Source organism: Sinohyriopsis cumingii, chromosome 11 (assembly GCF_028554795.1).
Source record: "Sinohyriopsis cumingii isolate HCF-2022 chromosome 11, ASM2855479v2, whole genome shotgun sequence".
NCBI lineage: Eukaryota > Metazoa > Mollusca > Bivalvia > Unionida > Unionidae > Sinohyriopsis > Sinohyriopsis cumingii.
In genome coordinates, this window is record NC_142971.1 from 114,018,374 (window position 1) to 114,039,746 (window position 21,373).

Below are 21,373 nucleotides of genomic sequence, written 5' to 3' on the forward strand. Positions count from 1 at the left end.
TTTTACCTTCAAGTGGGCAAGGATGATATATCAACATAGACATTTTCATCAGGAAGTGGGCTATCTGTCCCACTTATTGGGCTAAACCCACACCAATGAATTCACATTTCATATTGGCTCACAATGTTAGGACAAGTCACCACAGCTTTTGCAAATAGTGAAACTGTTCCCTAACTAGCATTATCCATGCCATGGGATGGAAATCTGAGTACATTTCTCCAGTTTTTACCAGAGATTTTCATCTCAAAGGGCTCAACTCATTCTTTAGAAACCTTTACCCATGGTACAGAAGATTACCCTTCAAGATCATTCAACAGCTTCATACCTTTACCCATGGTACAGAAGATTACCCTTCAAGATCATTCAACAGCTTCATACGGACGCAGCTTTATGACTCCTGACAGATCCAGTCAGATTATATAGAAGTTGTCACATACCTTAGGGTACCGGAGATGCCATCTCTTAGATAAGGGATGTATCTCCCACCACCTCTTATTGACATTCCTGAGGTATTATGATTGGGTATAATATATTTAAAGAAGAAACCTATGTTCTTTTTAAATAGTTAAATATGTTTCTTTGCAAATACTGATCCAATCATAATACACATAACACTATCCCAGATAGAGAGCATGCCTTCTTCAGTAGTGACTGAGATATTCACAAGATTATGGCTCCAATCTATGTACCAATGGGAAATCACTCTGCCCAACCACCACCTAAGTTGGCAGATAACTTAGCTTTTTAGTCAAAAGATTTAACCTTGGATGGTTGGATTTGTGAGGTAGTAGTAGTTCTCCTAAGGTATTATGATAGGGTAAATATTCTCGAAGAAATGTTTTTTTAACTAAAAAATATTGGTTTCTCAACTGTTGTCCATAAAACTTATGTCCATTATTTGCTAAGTAAGAGTTGACTGTATTTGGTATATTATTTATGTTCATGATCATAAAAACTTGTCTTGTGCAGATGTGTGCTAGAATGCTCACTAAAATGTCTGAATCTTTAGCTGAATAGCTCAAACACTTTCCTTGTGCATCGGAAACACTTGCATACAGAAAACATAATGATTCCTATATCACTTATATATATATATATATATATATATATATATATATATATATATATATATATATATATATATATAATCCAGATCACTTTGATTCCCTTCATTTCAGAACTATATGAATGCCCTGCTAAGTAAACCAATTCTGTACAATAGTCTTCCAGTGAAACAGTTCCTTGATCCAGACAATTATTCACTGAATTTTACAGGTATAGTGAAACTATAGTATTTGATTTTCTTTAGAATTAGCAATAGGTCTGTGTATGCAATTCATGTTGATTGTGCAACATTGCAGTTTCTGTATATGTGATTTAAAGTCATATCTAACTAAATATACATTGGAGGAAGAACCCTGTATATAGGACATATGAACTTTCATGTTTATTCTGTCAGGTACTATACTCGCTTATAAGATGAGTCCAGCTGCAAACTGCACAGACCCAGATCTGGGTCTGTGCAGTTTGTAAGGAGTAATCAGAAGAACAAACAACATAGACCCTGATCTGCAGGTGCATTATCCTGGCAGATCATGATCTTTGTTGTTTGCAGCTTGACTTATCATATAAGAGAGCATATATGCTATGATTTCCTGGCCAGATTTTGATTGATGATATTTATCAGGAAGTCCATGTTGCTCTCCATTCATTTGGTATTAAAACTGAAGTTCAGGGTTTGTATTCAGGTAATTTTCTTAAATTTGTTCTGTTACTGCAGCTTCATTTGTTTCATTAATTCTTGCTACAGCCCCACTGCAGTAGCAGAAGGAAGGATATTTATTGGCTGCTTTTTGCACATAGGTCTATCTACCTGAATTCATTTTAGTACAGTAACTCTTAACTTTAGAGCCATAAATTACATACACTGTATCATGGCCATGCAGAGACTGTCAGACAGCTAAACCAAATTTTGAAATTTGCTGCACATTTTTGAACATTTTGAACTAAAACTGTGTTTGCACAATTATGCAAAAGTCACTTAAGATGGATAAGCGAAATTTGCTAGGCATATTGGTTCAGAAGTCTGTCTTTCATTTTTAGTCATTGAATCGTGCATGTAACATCAAAGAGATGTAAGTATTTTCTGTATATGAAAAAAGTTGAATGTTAAGTATTTATATTTTCCAATAATGACTTGTACTAAATATAAATTTTTAGCTCTACTGGTCATATAACAGGAGAGCTTGTGGGATATTCTGTTGTTCATCTCTTCTTTTGCACAAATTTTGTTATTACTTCTCCTCAAAAGTGCTTGGAAGATTTCCACAAAACTTCACACATTCATCAGATGGCCTGGTAGGTCATAAATGAAAATGGTGCTGTTTGGACTTCCAGTATGGCCACCAGTCACCATCTTGAAAATGTTTTTGCTGCTACTCCAGAATTGAAGGTGATATCAACTTGCGGTTTTCACCAAAAGACGACTTATAATGTCTTGTTTGTCATAAAAGAAAATTGAGCCAATGTGACTTCAGTATTGCCACCATGGCAGCCACCTTGAAAATTGTATTATTGTTAATCCTAAACGGAATGTTATATAGACATGGGTTTTCACAAAAAAATCTTGGTCTGATGTTAAGTTAGGCAAAAATAAAAATTGTGTCACTCACACATCCAAGTTGGTCATCTTGAAAACTTCTCATTATTGCTACTGCTTTGAATAGAAAGTCATATTGACGTGGGATTTTTACTGAAAGACATCTCATGATATCTAGTTGCTGCTAAAAGAAAATCTTGCTGCCCACACATCAGTTATAAAAATCACATTTGGCCCTCTTGAAAGTAAAGTATGGCCAGCACAGAGGCTGTCTTGAAAATCTTGATGTTTATACTGCTTCTGAAGAGATGGTCATATAAAGATAGAATTTTCACGGAAAGATTTCTTATGACACCTAGTTAGTCCTAAGTGAAAATGCTGCTGCTCGCACATCCAGTATAGCTTTGATACTTTGCAGTTTTATCACTTTTGAATTGATGGTCATATCAATATGGGATTTTCACTAAAAGACTCTTTTAATGTCTAGTTGGTCCTAAACTAAAATGGTGTCACTTTCACATTCAGTTTGGCTGCCACAGTGCCATCTCAAGAATCTTGTTTTGGTTTTGCTACTTCTTCTGAATGGATGGTGTAGTAAAAATAGGGTTTTCTCTAAAGGACTAATTATGATGTCTAGTTGGTCCATAATGAGTGTTGTCAATCTGACATCCAATATGTCTGCCACAGCGGCTAATTTAAAAATCATATTATTGCTGAAGAATATCAGAGATAGTTTCAGCATTCAGCAGTTAAAAGGAAGAAATGGTCTTATGTTGAATTTCTAGAAATTCTTCTCAGCCACTAGAGCATCTGTCCTTTAAAGGTCTCTTGTTTGTAGAGTAGATCTTACTTGATCAGATCTGTGACGAACAACCAAGCATACACTGAATATCACTCCACAAGTGTTCTGTAACCTATTTCTTGTGCTATCCATGCATCATCAAAACCATGTGAACAAATTTTCAACTTTACTGGCACATATGTTTTGGCGGCATCATCCAATGTCCTTAACATGATATAATATTGGATAGGACTTGTTGGAATATGTATGATTTTAGTCCACTTCTTTAAACATCAAATCAGATGTGTTGTACTGAAAGGATAACATCCACAGTCACTGAGACTTACATAATTGTTCATAGTATATTGGATATTAAGATATTTTTTATATACAAAATCTTTGAATTTCTTCTAGATTTGATGAAGATTCATACCCCTATATATCTCAACCACAACATAAGATTGGTTTCATTTAATACAGCATCAGACATTTTACATATATCATTTATATGTAGTTTTCCAAGTATTATTTTTATATCCAAAAATTTCTACATATTAATTACAAGGCTTGAGATGCGAACATATTTTAATTCTAATCCATTTCAACCTTGATTTTGAAGGCAACCCCATATATTTATAAACGAAAACTGTTCCAGTAGGTTTGCCATGATAATTACAAATGCTTATCACATTTTTAAAATCCACCATATCAAAAGACAATTATTTTTGTTTTGAATATTTATATTTTTGTGTCTAAATGACCTGATTAGATTTTCAGGCCATTACATTAATTTGTCCATTCTTTATACATCTTTTTTTAGCTTTTGGATCAGCATACTATTTTAAGTAAAACTGTTTAACGTGATTGAGCAAAACTGAGGTAGACAGATGAAATTTTGTAGTTACATTTTTATTCAGATATATAATTGATTCATAGTTTAGGCCATTATAAGAATTTTCCATTATTTTTCACATCTTATTTATCTTGTTAGACTTGTTGGCAGGATAAAGCAACACCACTTGAGGGAAATGAATGAAATTTTGTAGATTTATAGTTCCCATGAACCATATTATAATTAGAGACCAATGCATTGTTTTTCATCTTGTTAACTCTTGTTGTTATTAGAGACAAAATCTTGTCTTTACTGTTTTAGACACGTCCTTATCAGCCACTACATTCTACTAAGAATACCATAGAGGTTTTATAGGTTACTGCATTTGTATGGGAAAATATGAACAAGTTTTGGGATGGAATACTGCAAGACCTTGGGAGTGCAGTATATCCTTCCGACAAAACAAGTTCATATTTTCCCATACAAATGCAGTAACTTTTTTATTATATGCTCATTTTTTTATTCTACCTAAGGTTTAATTATATAAACAAAATACACTACAAGAAACAATGTAAATGAATGTCTGCCACATTCCAAACTAAATACACAAGTGCATATTCATCATTGCACAAATCAACATTATTACTGCGCACATAACTCCACCCAGATAAATTTGAACTTAATCGCGCACTCGACATAACTTTCGAAAGAAAATGGCGTGTCTAGTTAAAATTGAAAGTTGGAGTCATATTGTGAATGAATCTGCATTGCAGTAACTTTTCCATTTGATCTGGAATGAATAGATTTTGGTATTTTTCTCGATTCTATGAAATTTCGTGATTATGGACTAGATTTGTATGTGACGATTCTACATGAAATACATGAGATTGAAGCTAGGGAGAAGCGTGTTGTTGTCTGCAAATGTGTTTCTGTTTCTGTCATTGAATGTTTGAAATCATAATGTGGGGAAAATATGAAGTCTTTCAGTTGCAATTATCAAAAAGACGCTATGGAATTGAATGCTTATTTCATTTTGAGTGCAGTAAGGAGGATGTAATTGCACTGATCATCGAAATTACAGTACAATTTTGAAATGTGTAATCCAGATTGAGAACCTATGACATGGCTGATGTAATTTGGATTTGCAGAATTAGGAAAATACATTTTGAGGAAATTCAGGATGTAAAACTGTAACTATATTTTATTTTGCCATTCTTATCACCAGCTAAAGAAGAGAGTATATGACTTGTCACTTGTATGTTATTTGTGAGGACCTTATCTTGCCTTTGTTATATACTGTAGCTAGCCTAAATCCGAAACATTTTATCAACGCAGAATGTGCCAAAAGCAGCTGGTATGTGGCAGTCCACGAAACATCTGTTTTAGTTCATTCAGAAACAAATTCAAACAACCACAACGTAAAGAGCATCTTACGCGAGTGTACATGATTTGTGTACAAATCAAAAGTGCTAGCGTCTGCGTCCATTGTTTGTTTACAATAGAAAGTAGTTCCTTTATGCACTTGAATGCTATATGTGTATCGGGGAATACTGAACGATTCTGACAATGTAAAGTTAACGGGAAAAATAATGAGCATATAATAATAGTGGGTACTGTATGTGAGAAAGCTTGCGAGTAGCTTCCTGGGTTTTTTTTCCTGGGTTTTTCCTCCACCAAATATACTGGTTGCCATGTATAGCCTATTAAATTCTGATAAATGTCATTAAACCCATAACAACAACAACAACAACAACCACCACTATTCAGGTTTATGGTCTATAATTAACCCAGACTAAAAACAGTAAATTAAAAACTAGTTGAACTTTGGCATTAAGTCAGCCTTACAGGAATTCTCTTGAGTTTTCTTATTTCTAACCTTTCATTTAGTGAATTAAAGAAGATCAATTTTTTATAAAAATAAATTGAACCTGAATCTAGATTTTATGATTGAACAGTTCCATGACTATAGGGACTGGTGGCTTGAATTTCAAAATAAGGTATAAAATGTTATGGACTTGTTTCAAACCTTTTTTTCTTAAAGAAATTTGTGCAAGGCTCGTTGAGAATGGTAGATATGTGGAGATCTCTAGAAAACAATTTTGGCAGTGGAGTTGGTGAGAAATGAAAGACCAAGTCTCAAAAATAAAGTCTGTAGAGATCTGCGCAGATTCTATCTCGCGTGAAAGTTTAGTTGGTAAAATGTTTTCTCAGTTTTGAAATTACCTCACCTTCAAAGCATGTAAAGTTAAGAATTTTTCATTATTGTAGATCATTTTGTAATATTCTGTAGTTGAATATTATGTACATTTAAAATCACTACTTTTGTTCTTTCTTTAAAATTTTCTTTAGAAATTTCCCTGCAGCATGTATCCATGATTCTGAGGTCAGAGAAGAAGTGGGAGGTGATAGAAGCCCTGCCTGATATAGGTATTTCATGTGCCTTGCATAGGTGTTTCACCTGCCTGATACGGGTATTTCACCTGCGTTACATAGGTATTTCACCAGCGTTACATAGGTATTTCACCTGCCTTACATAGGCATTTCGTGTGCCTTACCTAGCATTTCACCTGCCTGTTATTGGTATTTCACCTGCACTTCTTGAAAATATACAAATACATTTTAACAGCAGTGTTGAGAAAATTGTTAATTTTGGAAATTTTGGAAAAATGTGGCTAAAAAGAAGGAAATAAATAGTCACATGAATTAGTTCATGCTACATGAGCAGAAATGGCCATGTATCAAATTTCAGCCAGTTGGACAAACACGTTGTACAGTGGTGATTACATAACAACTGCCAGTTGGCTTGCATTCTAATTGGTCAATGACCATGACTTGTCCATAGGTCATTTGAGTATTTAATATGTTGTATTGTGTCTTTGATACTCAGCCATCAACAAGGTATTTACATATAAGAATGGACCTCATATATAGTAAAATTGTAATATATGTAGTAAGATTACAAGGTCCAATTTGTTCATTTCTCAAACAATGAGATATAATGCAATTTGTTCATTTTTCTATTTTTGACAGGTTGGAGACTGCGCAAAACTTACATTCAGATTAAACCAGTAGATCAGCCTAAGGTTCGCCTGATGCTATCTTGGGTATGTAAGTCACTACTTCAAAATACTTACTAGAAAATTTTGCATTGTTTCATTGTTTTGTTACTGATGCTATCTTGGGTATGTACGTCACTACTTCAAAAGGGGCCCCGAGTGGCCGAGTGGTCTAAAGCGCTCTCCGTTATGGATAACTGCCATCTCACCTCTGTTTGTGTAGGTTTGAGTCTTGGATTCGGCTAATATGGGTATGTGAGAAAGCTTGCCAGTAGCTTCTTGAGGGTCGGTGGTTCTTTCCAGGGTTTTCCCAGATTCTTCCTCCACCATTAATACTGGCTGCCATGTATAGCCTATCGTGTGCTGAAAAATGGCATTAAACCCTACAACAACAACAGCAACACTACTTTAAATACTTACTAGAAAATCTTGCATTGTTTCGTTGTTTTGTTACTGATGCTATCTTGGGTATGTAAGTCACTACTTCAAATACTTACTAGAAAATCTTGCATTGTTTCATTGTTTTGTTACTGATGCTATCTCGGGTATGTAAGTCACTACTTCAAATACTTACTAGAAAATCTTGCATTGTTTCATTGTTTTCTTACTGATGCTATCTTGGGTATGTAAGTCACTACTTCAGATACTTACTAGAAAATCATGCATTGTTTCATTGTTTTGTTACTGATGCTATCTTGGGTATGTACGTCACTACTTTAAATACTTACTAGAAAATCATGCATTGTTTCGTTGTTTTGTTACTGATGCTATCTTGGGTATGTAAGTCACTACTTCAAATACTTACTAGAAAATTTTGCATTGTTTCATTGTTTTGTTACTGATGCTATCTTGGGTATGTAAGTCACTACTTCAAATACTTACTAGAAAATTGCATTGTTTCATTGTTTTGTTACTGATGCTATCTTGGGTATGTAAGTCACTACTTCAAATACTTACTAGAAAATCTTGCATTGTTTCATTGTTTTGTTACTGATGCTATCTTGGGTATGTAAGTCACTACTTCAAATACTTACTAGAAAATCTTGCATTGTTTCATTGTTTTGTTACTGATGCTATCTTGGGTATGTAAGTCACTACTTTAAATACTTACTAGAAAATCTTGCATTGTTTCATTGTTTTGTTACTGATGCTATCTTGGGTATGTAAGTCACTACTTCAAATACTTACTAGAAAATCTTGCATTGTTTCATTGTTTTGTTACTGATGCTATCTTGGGTATGTAAGTCACTACTTCAAATACTTACTAGAAAATCATGCATTGTTTCATTGTTTTGTTACTGATGCTATCTTGGGTATGTAAGTCACTACTTCAAATACTTACTAGAAAATCATGCATTGTTTCATTGTTTTGTTACTGATGCTATCTTGGGTATGTAAGTCACTACTTCAAATACTTACTAGAAAATCATGCATTGTTTCATTGTTTTGTTACTGATGCTATCTTGGGTATGTAAGTCACTACTTCAAATACTTACTAGAAAATCTTGCATTGTTTCATTGTTTTGTTACTGATGCTATCTTGGGTATGTAAGTCACTACTTCAAATACTTACTAGAAAATCATGCATTGTTTCATTGTTTTGTTACTGATGCTATCTTGGGTATGTAAGTCACTACTTCAAATACTTACTAGAAAATCTTGCATTGTTTCATTGTTTTGTTACTGATGCTATCTTGGGTATGTAAGTGACTACTTTAAATACTTACTAGAAAATCATGCATTGTTTCATTGTTTTGTTACTGATGCTATCTTGGGTATGTAAGTCACTACTTCAAATACTTACTAGAAAATCATGCATTGTTTCATTGTTTTGTTACTGATGCTATCTTGGGTATGTAAGTCACTACTTTAAATACTTACTAGAAAATCTTGCATTGTTTCATTGTTTTGTTACTGATGCTATCTTGGGTATGTAAGTCACTACTTCAAATACTTACTAGAAAATCTTGCATTGTTTCATTGTTTTGTTACTGATGCTATCTTGGGTATGTAAGTCACTACTTCAAATACTTACTGGAAAATCATGCATTGTTTCATTGTTTTGTTACTGATGCTATCTTGGGTATGTAAGTCACTACTTCAAATACTTACTAGAAAATCATGCATTGTTTCATTGTTTTGTTACTTACATTACTATCTCATATGAATCTGAGAGACATACCATCTATACTTGCTTACAGGTCGAGTTCAACTGCAGACTGTATAGATCCAGATCTGTATGTTGAATAATGTACTGGCAAATCTGGATCCCAGCAGTTTGTTAGGAATAAACAGTCCAACAAACAACATAGACCCTGATCTGCTAATGCAGTATGTAATGGCAGATCAAGGTCTGTGTTGTTTGCAGTTGTAATTGACTTATAAGCGAGTATATTCTGTTATATTGCACATATGAATAACTTAATATTGCATATAATTATATATTTATAAGTCACTTGAAAAGAATTAGATAAAAGTTGGACATGGCACATGTTTGAATAATATGAACATTGAAAATTCTACAAACACACACACATGCACACTACATCTGTATCAAAATAATAATGCTAATTAGGGAGGATGACTCATGCTTAAACAGTTTCGAATCCAGTGTCAAATATGTTGCTACACTGTCCTTCTTGAAAATCTTATCAATTCTACTCCTGAATGGATGGTCATGTTGGCATGGGGTTACCACTAATAGCCTTCTAAATCATGTCTAGTTAATCATAAATTATAATGGTAATGATCTGACATCCAGTGTTGCCACCACTGATGTGGCCATCTTAAAAATCTTGTTACCACTACTACTCATGAACAGAAAATCATACTGACACAGGGTTTTCACTAGAAGACATGTAATGACTTCTAGTTGGTTCTAAATGAAAATGGTGCCAGTCAGAGGACATTATTCTTACTCCTCATATCAGCATAAGATTTTTAGCAGAAGACTTCTTCTAATGTCATGTTGGACCTGATTTAAAGTGTTGCTGATCAGATGTTGAAAATGGCCACCATGGTGTCTGTATTGAAAAACATTTTATCACAATTCTTAAATAGAAAGTATTTTGGCATGAAGTTTTATCAGAAGAGTTGTCGTGGTGTCTGGTTGGTTCTAAATGAAAATGATGCCATTTGACCTTTATTATGGTTGCCATGGTAGCCATCTTGAAGATATTAATATCTTTACTCCCAAATGGATGGTTATATCAACATGGAGTTTTCGCCAGTAGACTTCTTATGATATCTTGTTGGTTCTAGATCACGGTGTCAGTTGTACATTAAATATGGATGCCATGATGACTGTGTTGAAAAACTTGCTGTTGTTAATGAATGGTCATATTGACGTGTTTTTCAGCAAAAGACTTCTGATAATGATATCTGCTTGAATATGGTGCCAGTCCGACATTCAATAACTCAGCCACAGTAGCTAATATGAAAATTGTGTTATTGCTGATAAATATGGTTTCAACACTCGATTAAAAGAAATTCATATACTCACAGAGCATTGGCCCCTTCAAGGGTATCCTATTAATATTGTGGACAGTTGCCCTTTCTTGCTTAGTAAAATGAATAGCACAAAACAGATTTAAAGCAGGTGTACAGTAGCTTTCCATCTAAAACTTCTGCTTTTGCATGTCTGTAATTTGAAAACTTGTCAAGTTGGCAACTTCAAAATGAAAATTATCTAAAACTGATCAGATGTAAGTGCGTGAAAGGTTACATATAAAGCATCAACAGATATAATAATTTAGTGTATTCATTGTGCACAAAACTCCCCCAATTTGGAACACAATTACTAAATTACTATGAGCTCATTGTGTCCTCGAGGAATATTTTTGTCAACAAATGAGGTACAGAGTAGTTCATTGTATATTCATTTGAAAACTTAGTATTCCAGTTCTGTCCCAGAAAGAAAAGAAAACTAAATTGTGTTTCACTGAAATTAACATTTTATTATTTTTGTATGAATAATGTGAGCATGTTGATGTCATTATTTTCTTTTTCTTGTTCCTATTCAGCATCATTGTATTACCATTTTGTAGTAAAATCAGATAACTCAGATATTTCAAGCAGATGTCTTGAAAGAAAGCATTACTATTAATAATATCATTTATTTCTCTATCACGGGAATAGAGGTTTTGAAACAATGGCTGCCAAACATCTGTCTTTCAAGAAGACCTGTGTCAGCAAGCATCTTGACTTGATTCAATTCATTCTTTTTGCAGTGTGACTATGGGCCCTATAAATATTTACCAGACAAAGAATTGACAGCTCTCATGAAAGTATTGCAGTCCATACAGGTAGGATTTTGTTTTTATTTACATTACCAGATGTTGAGACATGGACATCACCTTTGTGACAGTGATGGTAGGCACATCTTTCTCCAAGATTAAGATTCTGTATGACAGATTTGACAACTGAGAGATAGATGGGTATGTCAGAGCACAGTGCGCAGATATTATGACAGCATAATAACAGTGCCCTTTTTGTACATTTGCCAAGGTATTCCCTTTTATTTTGTACTGTATGGAGAGACATATTGCATTACCTATGTCCATCCATTTTATTTCAGCTTACTGAAAATAACTTTAAGAGAAATTATAAAATGGATTTTAACAAAATTTTGCTGTAGCCTAATATCGAAATGACAGCATAGAATGAGAGACACACTGGAAACTTCTCCGCCACTATGGCATCCCAACCAAGCTGGTGAACCTGATCAAGAACACTTATGATGGAATGTCCTGCAGAGTCATTCATGCAGGACAGCACACAGACAGCTTCTTAGTGCAGACTGGCATGAGGCAAGGCTGCTTGCTGTCACTGTTTCTCTTCCTTCTTGCCATCAACTGGATTATGAAGACATCCACCAATGGGTGGAGAAATGGGATCCAGTGGACATGGTGGAGTCAACTTCAGGACCTGGACTTTGCCTATGACATAGCGTTCTTGTCCCATAGTCAGCAGCAAATGCAGGACAAGACTGATGTACTGGCAGCCACATCAACACAGGTTGGCCTCAACATCCACAAAGACAAGACCAAGATCCTCAAGATCAATTATGTCAGTAACAACCCAGTCACACTGCTGGAAGAGGTGGAGTCCTTCACATACCTGGGCAGCATTATCAACCAGCAGGGTGGCACAGATGCGGATGTCAAGGTAAGGATCAGAAAGGTGAGAGCAGCTTTCATACAGCTCAAGAACATCTGGAGCTCCAAAGAAATTTCCTTGACTACCAAGATCAGACTGTTCAACTTCAATGTGAAGTCAGTCCTACTGTATGGAGCAGAGACCTGGAGAATCACCAAGTTGACCATAAAGAGAGTTCAGACCTTCATCAACAGCTGCCTAAGAAGAATTCTTCAGTTCTGCTGTGCAGACACCATCAGCAACACCAACCTGTGGCTGAGAACCTCGCAGCTTCTGGTAGAGGAAGATATCAAGAGAAGGTGGGGTTGGATAGGACATACACTATGTAGGCCACCAACCAACATTACCAGACAGGCATTGAGGTGGAACCCTCAAGGCTAGTGGAGAAGGGGCCAACCAAGAAACACTTGGCAAAGCGACCTTGAGGTGGACATCACTAAGATGAGTCACACCTGGAATCAGCTCGAGGGGATGGAACAGGACAGAAGCCTCTTGCGATCTTTTGTGGGCAGCCTATACCCTGGCAGGGGTGCCAAGCAAAACTGAACTTATAGCAAAAAAGCCTTAGTAAATTTTAAACTTTATCTTTATTTCAGTCAACATCTTTTACTAAACTTTACCAGTTTGATTTAAAATGCACATTGCATCTTGAGTCAAGGTTTCTTTAATTGTGCCATATTTGTGGTGGGCATGCCCTTTAAACATATTTCTATTCTTTTTCTTTGTCAGTTTCTTCTCAGTTGAAATTTTGTCAATACAAAACTTAAATGTTTATGTTAGATAGTCGTTCACATGATGATAGTTCATGTAGTTGGTATAAAATAATATGGACTTGCTCCAGGTCACCATCTCAATTTTTTTCCAATGCAAGTTTCTGCTCCCTTCTCAAGAAATTTTCTTTCAGTACAAGTTTCTGTCAAATTCAACTAATATTGCTTTTGTAGAGACAGTAAAGGAAGTATTAAGAACAAAAGAACTTGATAAAGACAAATTGGATGGAAAATGTACCCAAGAGGGGACTTGGTGGAAGCCAAAGAACATCCTGACTGACACACATTTGTTACCTGTCTTGCAAAGGATAAAGAGAACCATACACTTCTGTTTCAATCCCTTTCACATAGATAAGTGGTTATTTGGAGTATTTAGTTGATTTGAGGAATAATAAAGAAAATCTGCTCCAGAAAATTATGTAGATACTGAACCATTCTGATAAAAATAGTCTAATTCATTGAGATTTTACAACATAGTGAAACCAGTCTATGAAAGACAGACAAGGGATAACATATTTGTGTTCCTATATAAACAAGTTTATATCAAGGTGAAATATGCTGGTGTGCTTTTGAAAAGGGAATCATAAAGTGTTCCTTTTTTGCAGGTCTCATTTATATGCATTGTCCACTTTAGAAGGTTTCATTGTTTAATACATACATATGCAAGATGACTAGTAGCATACTTCAAACTCCGTTCATAACTTTCGTTAATTTGCATGCTTTTCAAGCACACTGAGGTATTTATTATTTCATAAATTTTGTGTTCCCACCATATCTGTGGACACATCATATATAATGTTACCCATATCTTTCAAAAGACATAATGGATTAAAATCAAATTTTGCATGAGGTTTAACATTCAGAAGACTGAGATGAAAGCTGATTTTTCCTGCAAAGTTTTATGATGTTATGGCCCCATCAGCCTTAACTTTGTGCTCCATTTCTTTCACATGACTTTTTTTTAAAGGCTTTCATGAAATGAAACCAAACTTGGTATGAGGTATTACATTAAGATGACATAGGTTAAGTTTGATTTTTGTTGTTTTTTTTATGAACATTTTACAGAGCTGTGGCCACTGTTTGATGAAATTCTGACTTCTGTTTTTGTTAAGTAAGTATACTATGCTATTGTTAAAACCAAATTTGGCATGGGGCTTAACATTAAGAAAACCTAGGTCAAGTTTGATTTGGTCTTTTGGCAGCAAAATTTTGACTTTGAACTTTACACCTTAATTTACACTCAAGAACTTTTTAAAGGTTTCATGGATTGAAACCAAACTTTTACAGGGCTTTACGTTAAGAAGGCTTGGGTCAGGTTCAGTTTCAACCACTTTCTGGCAAAATTTGATGGTATTATGGCCCCTGTTTGACTTTTTGTTTTCATTTCTCATTCTGCTTATTAACTGTATAAGAATTTCATGGACTGAGATCAAATTTTTTATGAGGTTCCATAATCACAAGACCAAGGCTAGGTTTGAATTTCACCATTTTTGGCTAAATTTTGTGTGGAGTTATAGTCCTTCTTTGAGATAGAAATTTGCTTTTCAGTTTCCATTTGGTAATATTTGAAAGGCTTTGTGGATTGAACTAAATTTGATGGGAGGCATTACATTAGGGAGGCCTGGGTCAAATTTGGCTTTAATCTGTTTCCAGTAATATTGTACAGAGATATAGCCTCCGTTTGACTCAAAAATTTGCCCTTCACTTGCATTATATTGCCATGGGCATCTGTATCATGTGGAGACATTTAAAATTTTAGCATATACTGTAGTATCATTTATTTTCATGGGCCTAATTTTGTCATTTTTGTGAAAATTACATTTTCATGGGTACTTAAATTCATGCCTATCAAAGTTTGCATATTGGTAGATATTTACAGTAATACCTTGAACATTCGGGAGGTTAGGTTCCAGAACCAGTCATGGATCAGGAGGAATCGCGAATGTTTGGTACGGTCACTGAAAATGCTAATAAATGCTTATTTCTAGGGTTTAAACCCTAAATATGACCCAAATCATGCTCCCAAAGCACTTTAATTTCATTTAAAAGTTAGCTTAATACATTACCCTTAAAAAGAGAAATAAATGGTTGACGTAAAAATAGAGTACAGTATCGCCTAATGGGTATTTGCCACACTAGCACATTTACAGTACGGTACATGTATACATGTACTAATATTACCCCTATACTAATTCATTGGCTGCCGTTTTCTTTTGCACTCGCAGTAAGGTAAAACCAAGTAATGAATGGGACTGTAAACTTAATGACTGATGTTTTCTTTTGTCATTGTCAGGAAGGTAAACTAGGTAAACTTCATATGTCACAGAAGTCATATAACGAAGGTACAAGTCAATAAAATAAAGAAAACATGTACGTAGAGGGTACCAATGAAAATTTCTCGAATCCGTGAATTCGCGAATCCAGAAGCGCAAATGCACGAGGTATTACTGTAATTTTGTGGTTTAAACTCTACAAATACCCAAAATAAAACTATGCCAACACAAACACTGGTAACTTGAATATTTTAAACCAACTGCTACCACATGTAAGAGTGCAAATCAAAGATCTGACAAGTTCAGTACTTAAGCTGTGTTTTGTTCAAGCAAATAACATCACTGAAAGCCAGTAGAACTAACAACACTAAAACAATATTTCCACTTCTTTGAGCACAAATAAAACACTCATCATGATCAATCATTTGCACCATCTATTATTCTTCTGAGTGCTTGACATATTAGGAAGCTGATACCTCCAAAGTGCAAAGATGCTGTTGTTGTTGTTGTGGGGTTTGAAGCCATTTTTCAGCACACGATAGGCTATACATGGCGGCCAGTATTAATGGTAGAGAAAGAACCTGGGAAAACCTGGAAAGAACCACCGACCTGTGAGAAGCTACAGGCAAGCTTTCTCACATACCCACATTGGCTGAATTTGAGACTCGAACCGATGCAGACAGAGGTGAGATGGCAGTGATCCGTAACTGAGAGCGCTTTAGACCACTCGGCCACTCTGGCCCCTGCAAAGATGCTAACTAAATAGAAAGACTGGAATCACTCATTTGTTTGTGAATGCCTCATGTACAGACCAGCTTCAACCACTAGACTTGACAATAAACAAAGAGAAAAAAGAGGAATTAAAACCACACTTCAACAACTGGTATGCTAAACAGGTCATGGAATCCGTCTCAGAAAAGGAGGCTGTTATTGGTGACAGTCATTGCACTGTATTAGTGAACCAGACAAGGACAGCCTCCTCATTATTCCTGCCACCTGAATAGATAAATCCAGCTCACTCAACAGTAAGTGAAAGATTGACCTAATTATCAGTGGTTCAGAAAAAGGTGAACTTGTTTAATATAGCAATTTGGGGATTATTTACCTGGCGAGCATTTATATGTACATGCACCATGAGACTTGATTGATACGATGTTGATATAGTGGCTTTAGTCTGAAAATCAGTGAATTTTGAGTTTTAATACTACGCTGTAATTTGTGTATAAACATAATAGTGCTTCAAGCAGTGGTATTTTACAGGCTTATTATTTTTTGGATTAAAATACACGAATAAAATGAAATATGCTTTCAGGAGGATTTACATATTTCAACAACAGTAACTGTTGTACTCGGCTGAAGGATCTATTTTCAATAAGTATTATATTTTCTTATACTAGTATTTTTTTTAATTATTCTTTCATTTTTAGTATTACTTGTATTTGAATACATTATGCATTTTTTTCTCTTCCCTATCCTTAGTTATGTTACATATCAATTTAAGGCAGCAAGTGGAAATTATAGCTACCAGATATTTTATTTATAATTCTTTTTATTCAGAATGTTAAAATTAAACAAACATATGTAAAAGCTGTATATTTTATTACTGCTACAGTATTGATGTTGATTTATAAAATACTAGTAGCTTTATTAATATTTAACAAAGAAACAATGTAAGAAAATGGATGTGGGGGGCATGTCCTCATCAGATGGATGTGTGTGTGTGGGACGTCCTCATCAAATGGATGTGGGGGCGATGTCCTCATCAGATGGATGTGTGTGTGGGATGTCCTTATCAGATAGATGTGTGTGTGGGATGTCCTAATCAGATAGATGTGTGTGTGGGATGTCCTCATCAGATGGATGTGTGTGTGGGATGTCCTAATCAGATAGATGTGTGTATGTGAGATTTCCTCATCAGATGTGGATAATTTTTGTGGGGTCTTTAAATGTTTTGGTTCAGGATGACAGTGAAATCCATGAGAATTGATCTGCCACAAAATGTTCCGATACTACAGTATTTTCTGTGTAAAAATTAATTTTGTGTAATGCTGTAGACCAGGAATTTGCTTTAGAGCCTCAGTTTAGGACTGCCTGCGCAGCATTTGAGTCTGAAGTCTATTTTATATTTTTGGTATTATTGGTGCTAACCATACTGCTTGTTATACAAATGATGACTTTCATTTAAGATAGTGAAAAGATTGTTCAGTACTAAAATAAATCTTACTTGACCCTGATGTTAAAGTTGTTAGTTTCTTTTCTGTTTTTGTACTATATACATTTAAGTTCTAACTTTCGTGTTTCCTTACTTTCATTTATATTAAAACTGCATGATAAAGTTCTGACATTTATACAAAAGGCAATAAGTACAGAGAAACTAAAAACTAAGCTTTAATTAAGCTTATCCATTGTAGTACATTTATTCTCACAATAACACAGAAATGCAAATTATTTCCATTTTACTGGTAAATTTTTGTTTAAATTGCTTCATCATTTATTTAATCATGTATTAATTATTGGATTTATTTTATACATTTATCAAGTGATATCACATCAGTATACCAGTGTTTTGCATGCACTGGACTCATTAACACATTTCTTGTTGTTAGCCTTCTATAAACCTATCTCATCCATAATGGGCACACTTTCTGTTATTAACATATTGCTTGTAATGAGTCTAGTATAGTAGGACCTCACCTATAATGTGTGCACTTTTTGTCAAACCCACATTAGTAGGAAATAAGATGCAGCTCTCACTTTGCTAGTGAAAGTAGCTTCATCATCCTCAAAGCTGTTTGATAAAGATTAAAGATTTAATTAAAGATTTTCAGCAATGTTTTGATAATTAGCTCAATATACATCTCTGGCCTTCTATAGTTTCTGGAACATCATTACATTGAGGGAAACATTATATTGAGGGAAATGTCATTATATTGAGAGAAACGTCATTATATTGAGGGAAACATCATTATATTGAGGGAAAGCCATATTTTTGCCAGTGACCATGAGCTAAGATATATTCACCTAATGCAAAGAGAATTATTATATATTGTCATCTCTTCAGTTCAGCCTCTATTTAAATTTTCAAGATTGCATTACCATTTGTTAACACTTTAAGATTTTTCTTTCTTTTTCAGCATCCCAATATTCAGACATTATTACTCTCCACAGCGAATGAAAATGGAGGCCTTGTTATTCGTCCATTCTTTGAGAAGGGAACACTACGTGATTTGATATGCAAGTGTAAACCAAAAAACCCATATCTCAAGAAGTATGGCAATTCCAAATTACAGAATGATTTTGATGTAACTGTGATAAAGACTGTTGGTCGACAGATTCTGGAGACTTTGAATTGTTTGCATGATAAAGGATTACCTTATTGTGAGTTTCTTAGTGTCACACATTTATGTTGTTTAAAACTTTTCAAGATAACATTCTTACTTTGCATTCATAGTGTGCTGTAATGATCATTGGTTTTGTTCTCCATCCATTCTTTTTCTTCCAAATCATATATAATTAAAGCACATTTGAAGCTTTATTAGTAATATTATTCAAATTTAGTATTGAAATACAGTGTTTGAATAGGCACCACAGTGATTGGTGTGATGTCATGTACTGGATTGGTCTGTTTATATTACTGCTGAGATCAGATATGGTTTTAAGATGTAACTATTTGTCCACCTATCTATATATCTAGCTGTCTGTCTGTCCATTCATATTATTTATTGTACCATTCAACACAAATCAACCTAGCTGACCAAGACCTACCTAGCTACCTATTTAACAGCTAAGATACCAGCCTGTTGACTTATGAATGAATTAATCTGTCTGTTTGATTGTCTGTCCAGCCAGAGACATCCATTCATCATATTATTCACAGTACCATTCAACTAGAACCTACCTAGCTACCTAGGAACTGCTTGACTATATGCCTAACAGCTCAGATACCAGACTGTTGACTTTTGAATGAATTAATCTGTCCATCCATTCTAACTTCCTTCCTTTTTAAAAAATAATTGCACCATTAAAAGAAACGGCCATACTACCTAGGACCTGCTTGGCTATCTGTCTAACAGCTCTGATGCCATATTTTTTATGCAGTTTGCAATAATTATATATATATAATTATATATATAATTATATATTTATTAGAATAAAATAACTCAGTTGCATAAGACTGGTCAAAATAAATTTACTTCTGCTTTGTTCATTAAATACCTGAAATGTGTCAAATCTTTGTCATCATAGATGATCATGTGATTTTTTTCTCATATGTGCCAAATTGTAAAAAAGATGAGAGCAGTCACTATGTTCAAATATACATCAAGCATCTACTTTTCATTATTCAAAGGGCAGGATTTCCTGTTTTCATCATCTTGTAATGCATACAAGCACATTAGGAAGGGGAGGAATATTTCCTTGACATTGATGGCAAAGATGTGGAAGGTCATAGTTACAGAGAGCAATTTTGCATTTTAGTGCTATCTGTTATTGCCATAATTGAATTGTTTTCAGGGTAAACATGTGTACTATGGGATAAAAATATTATGGGGTGTAGAGGTCAACAAATCAGTAGTCATGGTCACATGGTCTTAGACTTTTTTGGGATGAGGAGAAATTGCATTAAGTGTCAACAACCAGATTCACCAGTCTACTTGGCACATCCTTCTGGATGATTGATCCAGACATCAAAAGTCAGTGTCACATGGTGAATTGTACCTTTCCTTTTCTAGGGTAAATTGTTAAGAACCATATGAAGCTACTGTGCTTTTATTTATGTATTGTTGTCAGATTTGTCACCTATTAACAGAGGAATATGGTGGTTAAACGATCAGAGATCTAGATCTCATGTTCAGTCATTTGTTATTATGCTACTGTGATCTAGCAGGTGAGACAGTAAATGGGCTTTTTGTGTTTTGTTCTTCTTCAAAGTATGGTAAAATTTTTGACATTAATCCTCTTTGCCTAATTAGTCCATCATTCATTCATTGTACAGTAAGGATAAATAGGATAATGTTCCATATTAAACATTAAATCAGATATTTTCAAAGGAGAAAATCGTATCATGTAAACTGACAAATTTTATAATCAGTATACAGCACTCATGACTATATAAAACTTTGACATCTCCTTTCAGATGTCCATAATTCTTAGATAATTATGACACTATAAAGCATTGACATTTTTCAGATATTCATAATTCTTAGATAATTATGAATAATTATGACAATATAATGCTTTGACTTCTCATTTCTGATACTCATTATCTATAGATAACTGTAAGCCTTGACTTCTTTCCAATAGCCATAATTTTTTGATATTTATGACTATATAAAGTTTTGACAGCTCCTTTCTGATATCCATAATTCTTTGATAAGTATGCTTGTTTGGCTGGTTTGATACATGTACATGTAATTGTGTAAAATCTTGTCTTTTGCTCTTGGGCATAAACACTTCCTTCATATTCTGGCAAATGTTTGAATGAAGCAAACCATATATGATCTCAGCAGTATGCAAAGGCTTCCAATGACCTGCCATAGATTTCTTTAATACATTTTATCTTAAAGTATTGTCAAAAACATAATCCAACTTGTAAATGTCTCCTTTCTTTTTTATTAGGTCATCTTCATGCAGGAAATGTTTTATTGGAAGGCAGGAATGCCTACTTGCTAGATACAGAAAACTGGCTGCTAGGTGTTCCATCTTACTACAGAAACTTTGTTGTGCAATTTAAAAAAATCAAGGTAAGTTGAGCAATGCCTGTTCACATTTCAAAATTTTTACCGTAAAATACTGAAATCTATTCACTTATTATCCACATTTGTGACTCATCCATCTCTATATGCTTATAATTAGTTCTTTATTACAATTTATATCCATACCTTCATTTACCTGGACCAAATCTGTC

The 21,373-nt window shown here is 34.4% G+C and overlaps 1 protein-coding gene across 2 annotated transcripts in view; it reads left to right on the forward strand.

Moving 5' to 3' along the window:
• The window catches only part of LOC149789452 (PX domain-containing protein kinase-like protein), an 87,401-nt gene that overhangs the window by 12,907 nt on the left and 53,121 nt on the right, over positions 1-21,373 (forward strand). For both annotated transcript variants that reach the window (XM_089975546.1, XM_089975547.1), the window contains exons 3-8: positions 1,179-1,275; positions 6,562-6,639; positions 7,243-7,316; positions 11,498-11,572; positions 18,603-18,846; positions 21,085-21,209. In XM_089975546.1, the coding sequence (XP_089831672.1) occupies positions 1,179-1,275; positions 6,562-6,639; positions 7,243-7,316; positions 11,498-11,572; positions 18,603-18,846; positions 21,085-21,209 (693 nt within the window). The remainder of the gene's footprint in view (positions 1-1,178; positions 1,276-6,561; positions 6,640-7,242; positions 7,317-11,497; positions 11,573-18,602; positions 18,847-21,084; positions 21,210-21,373) is intronic.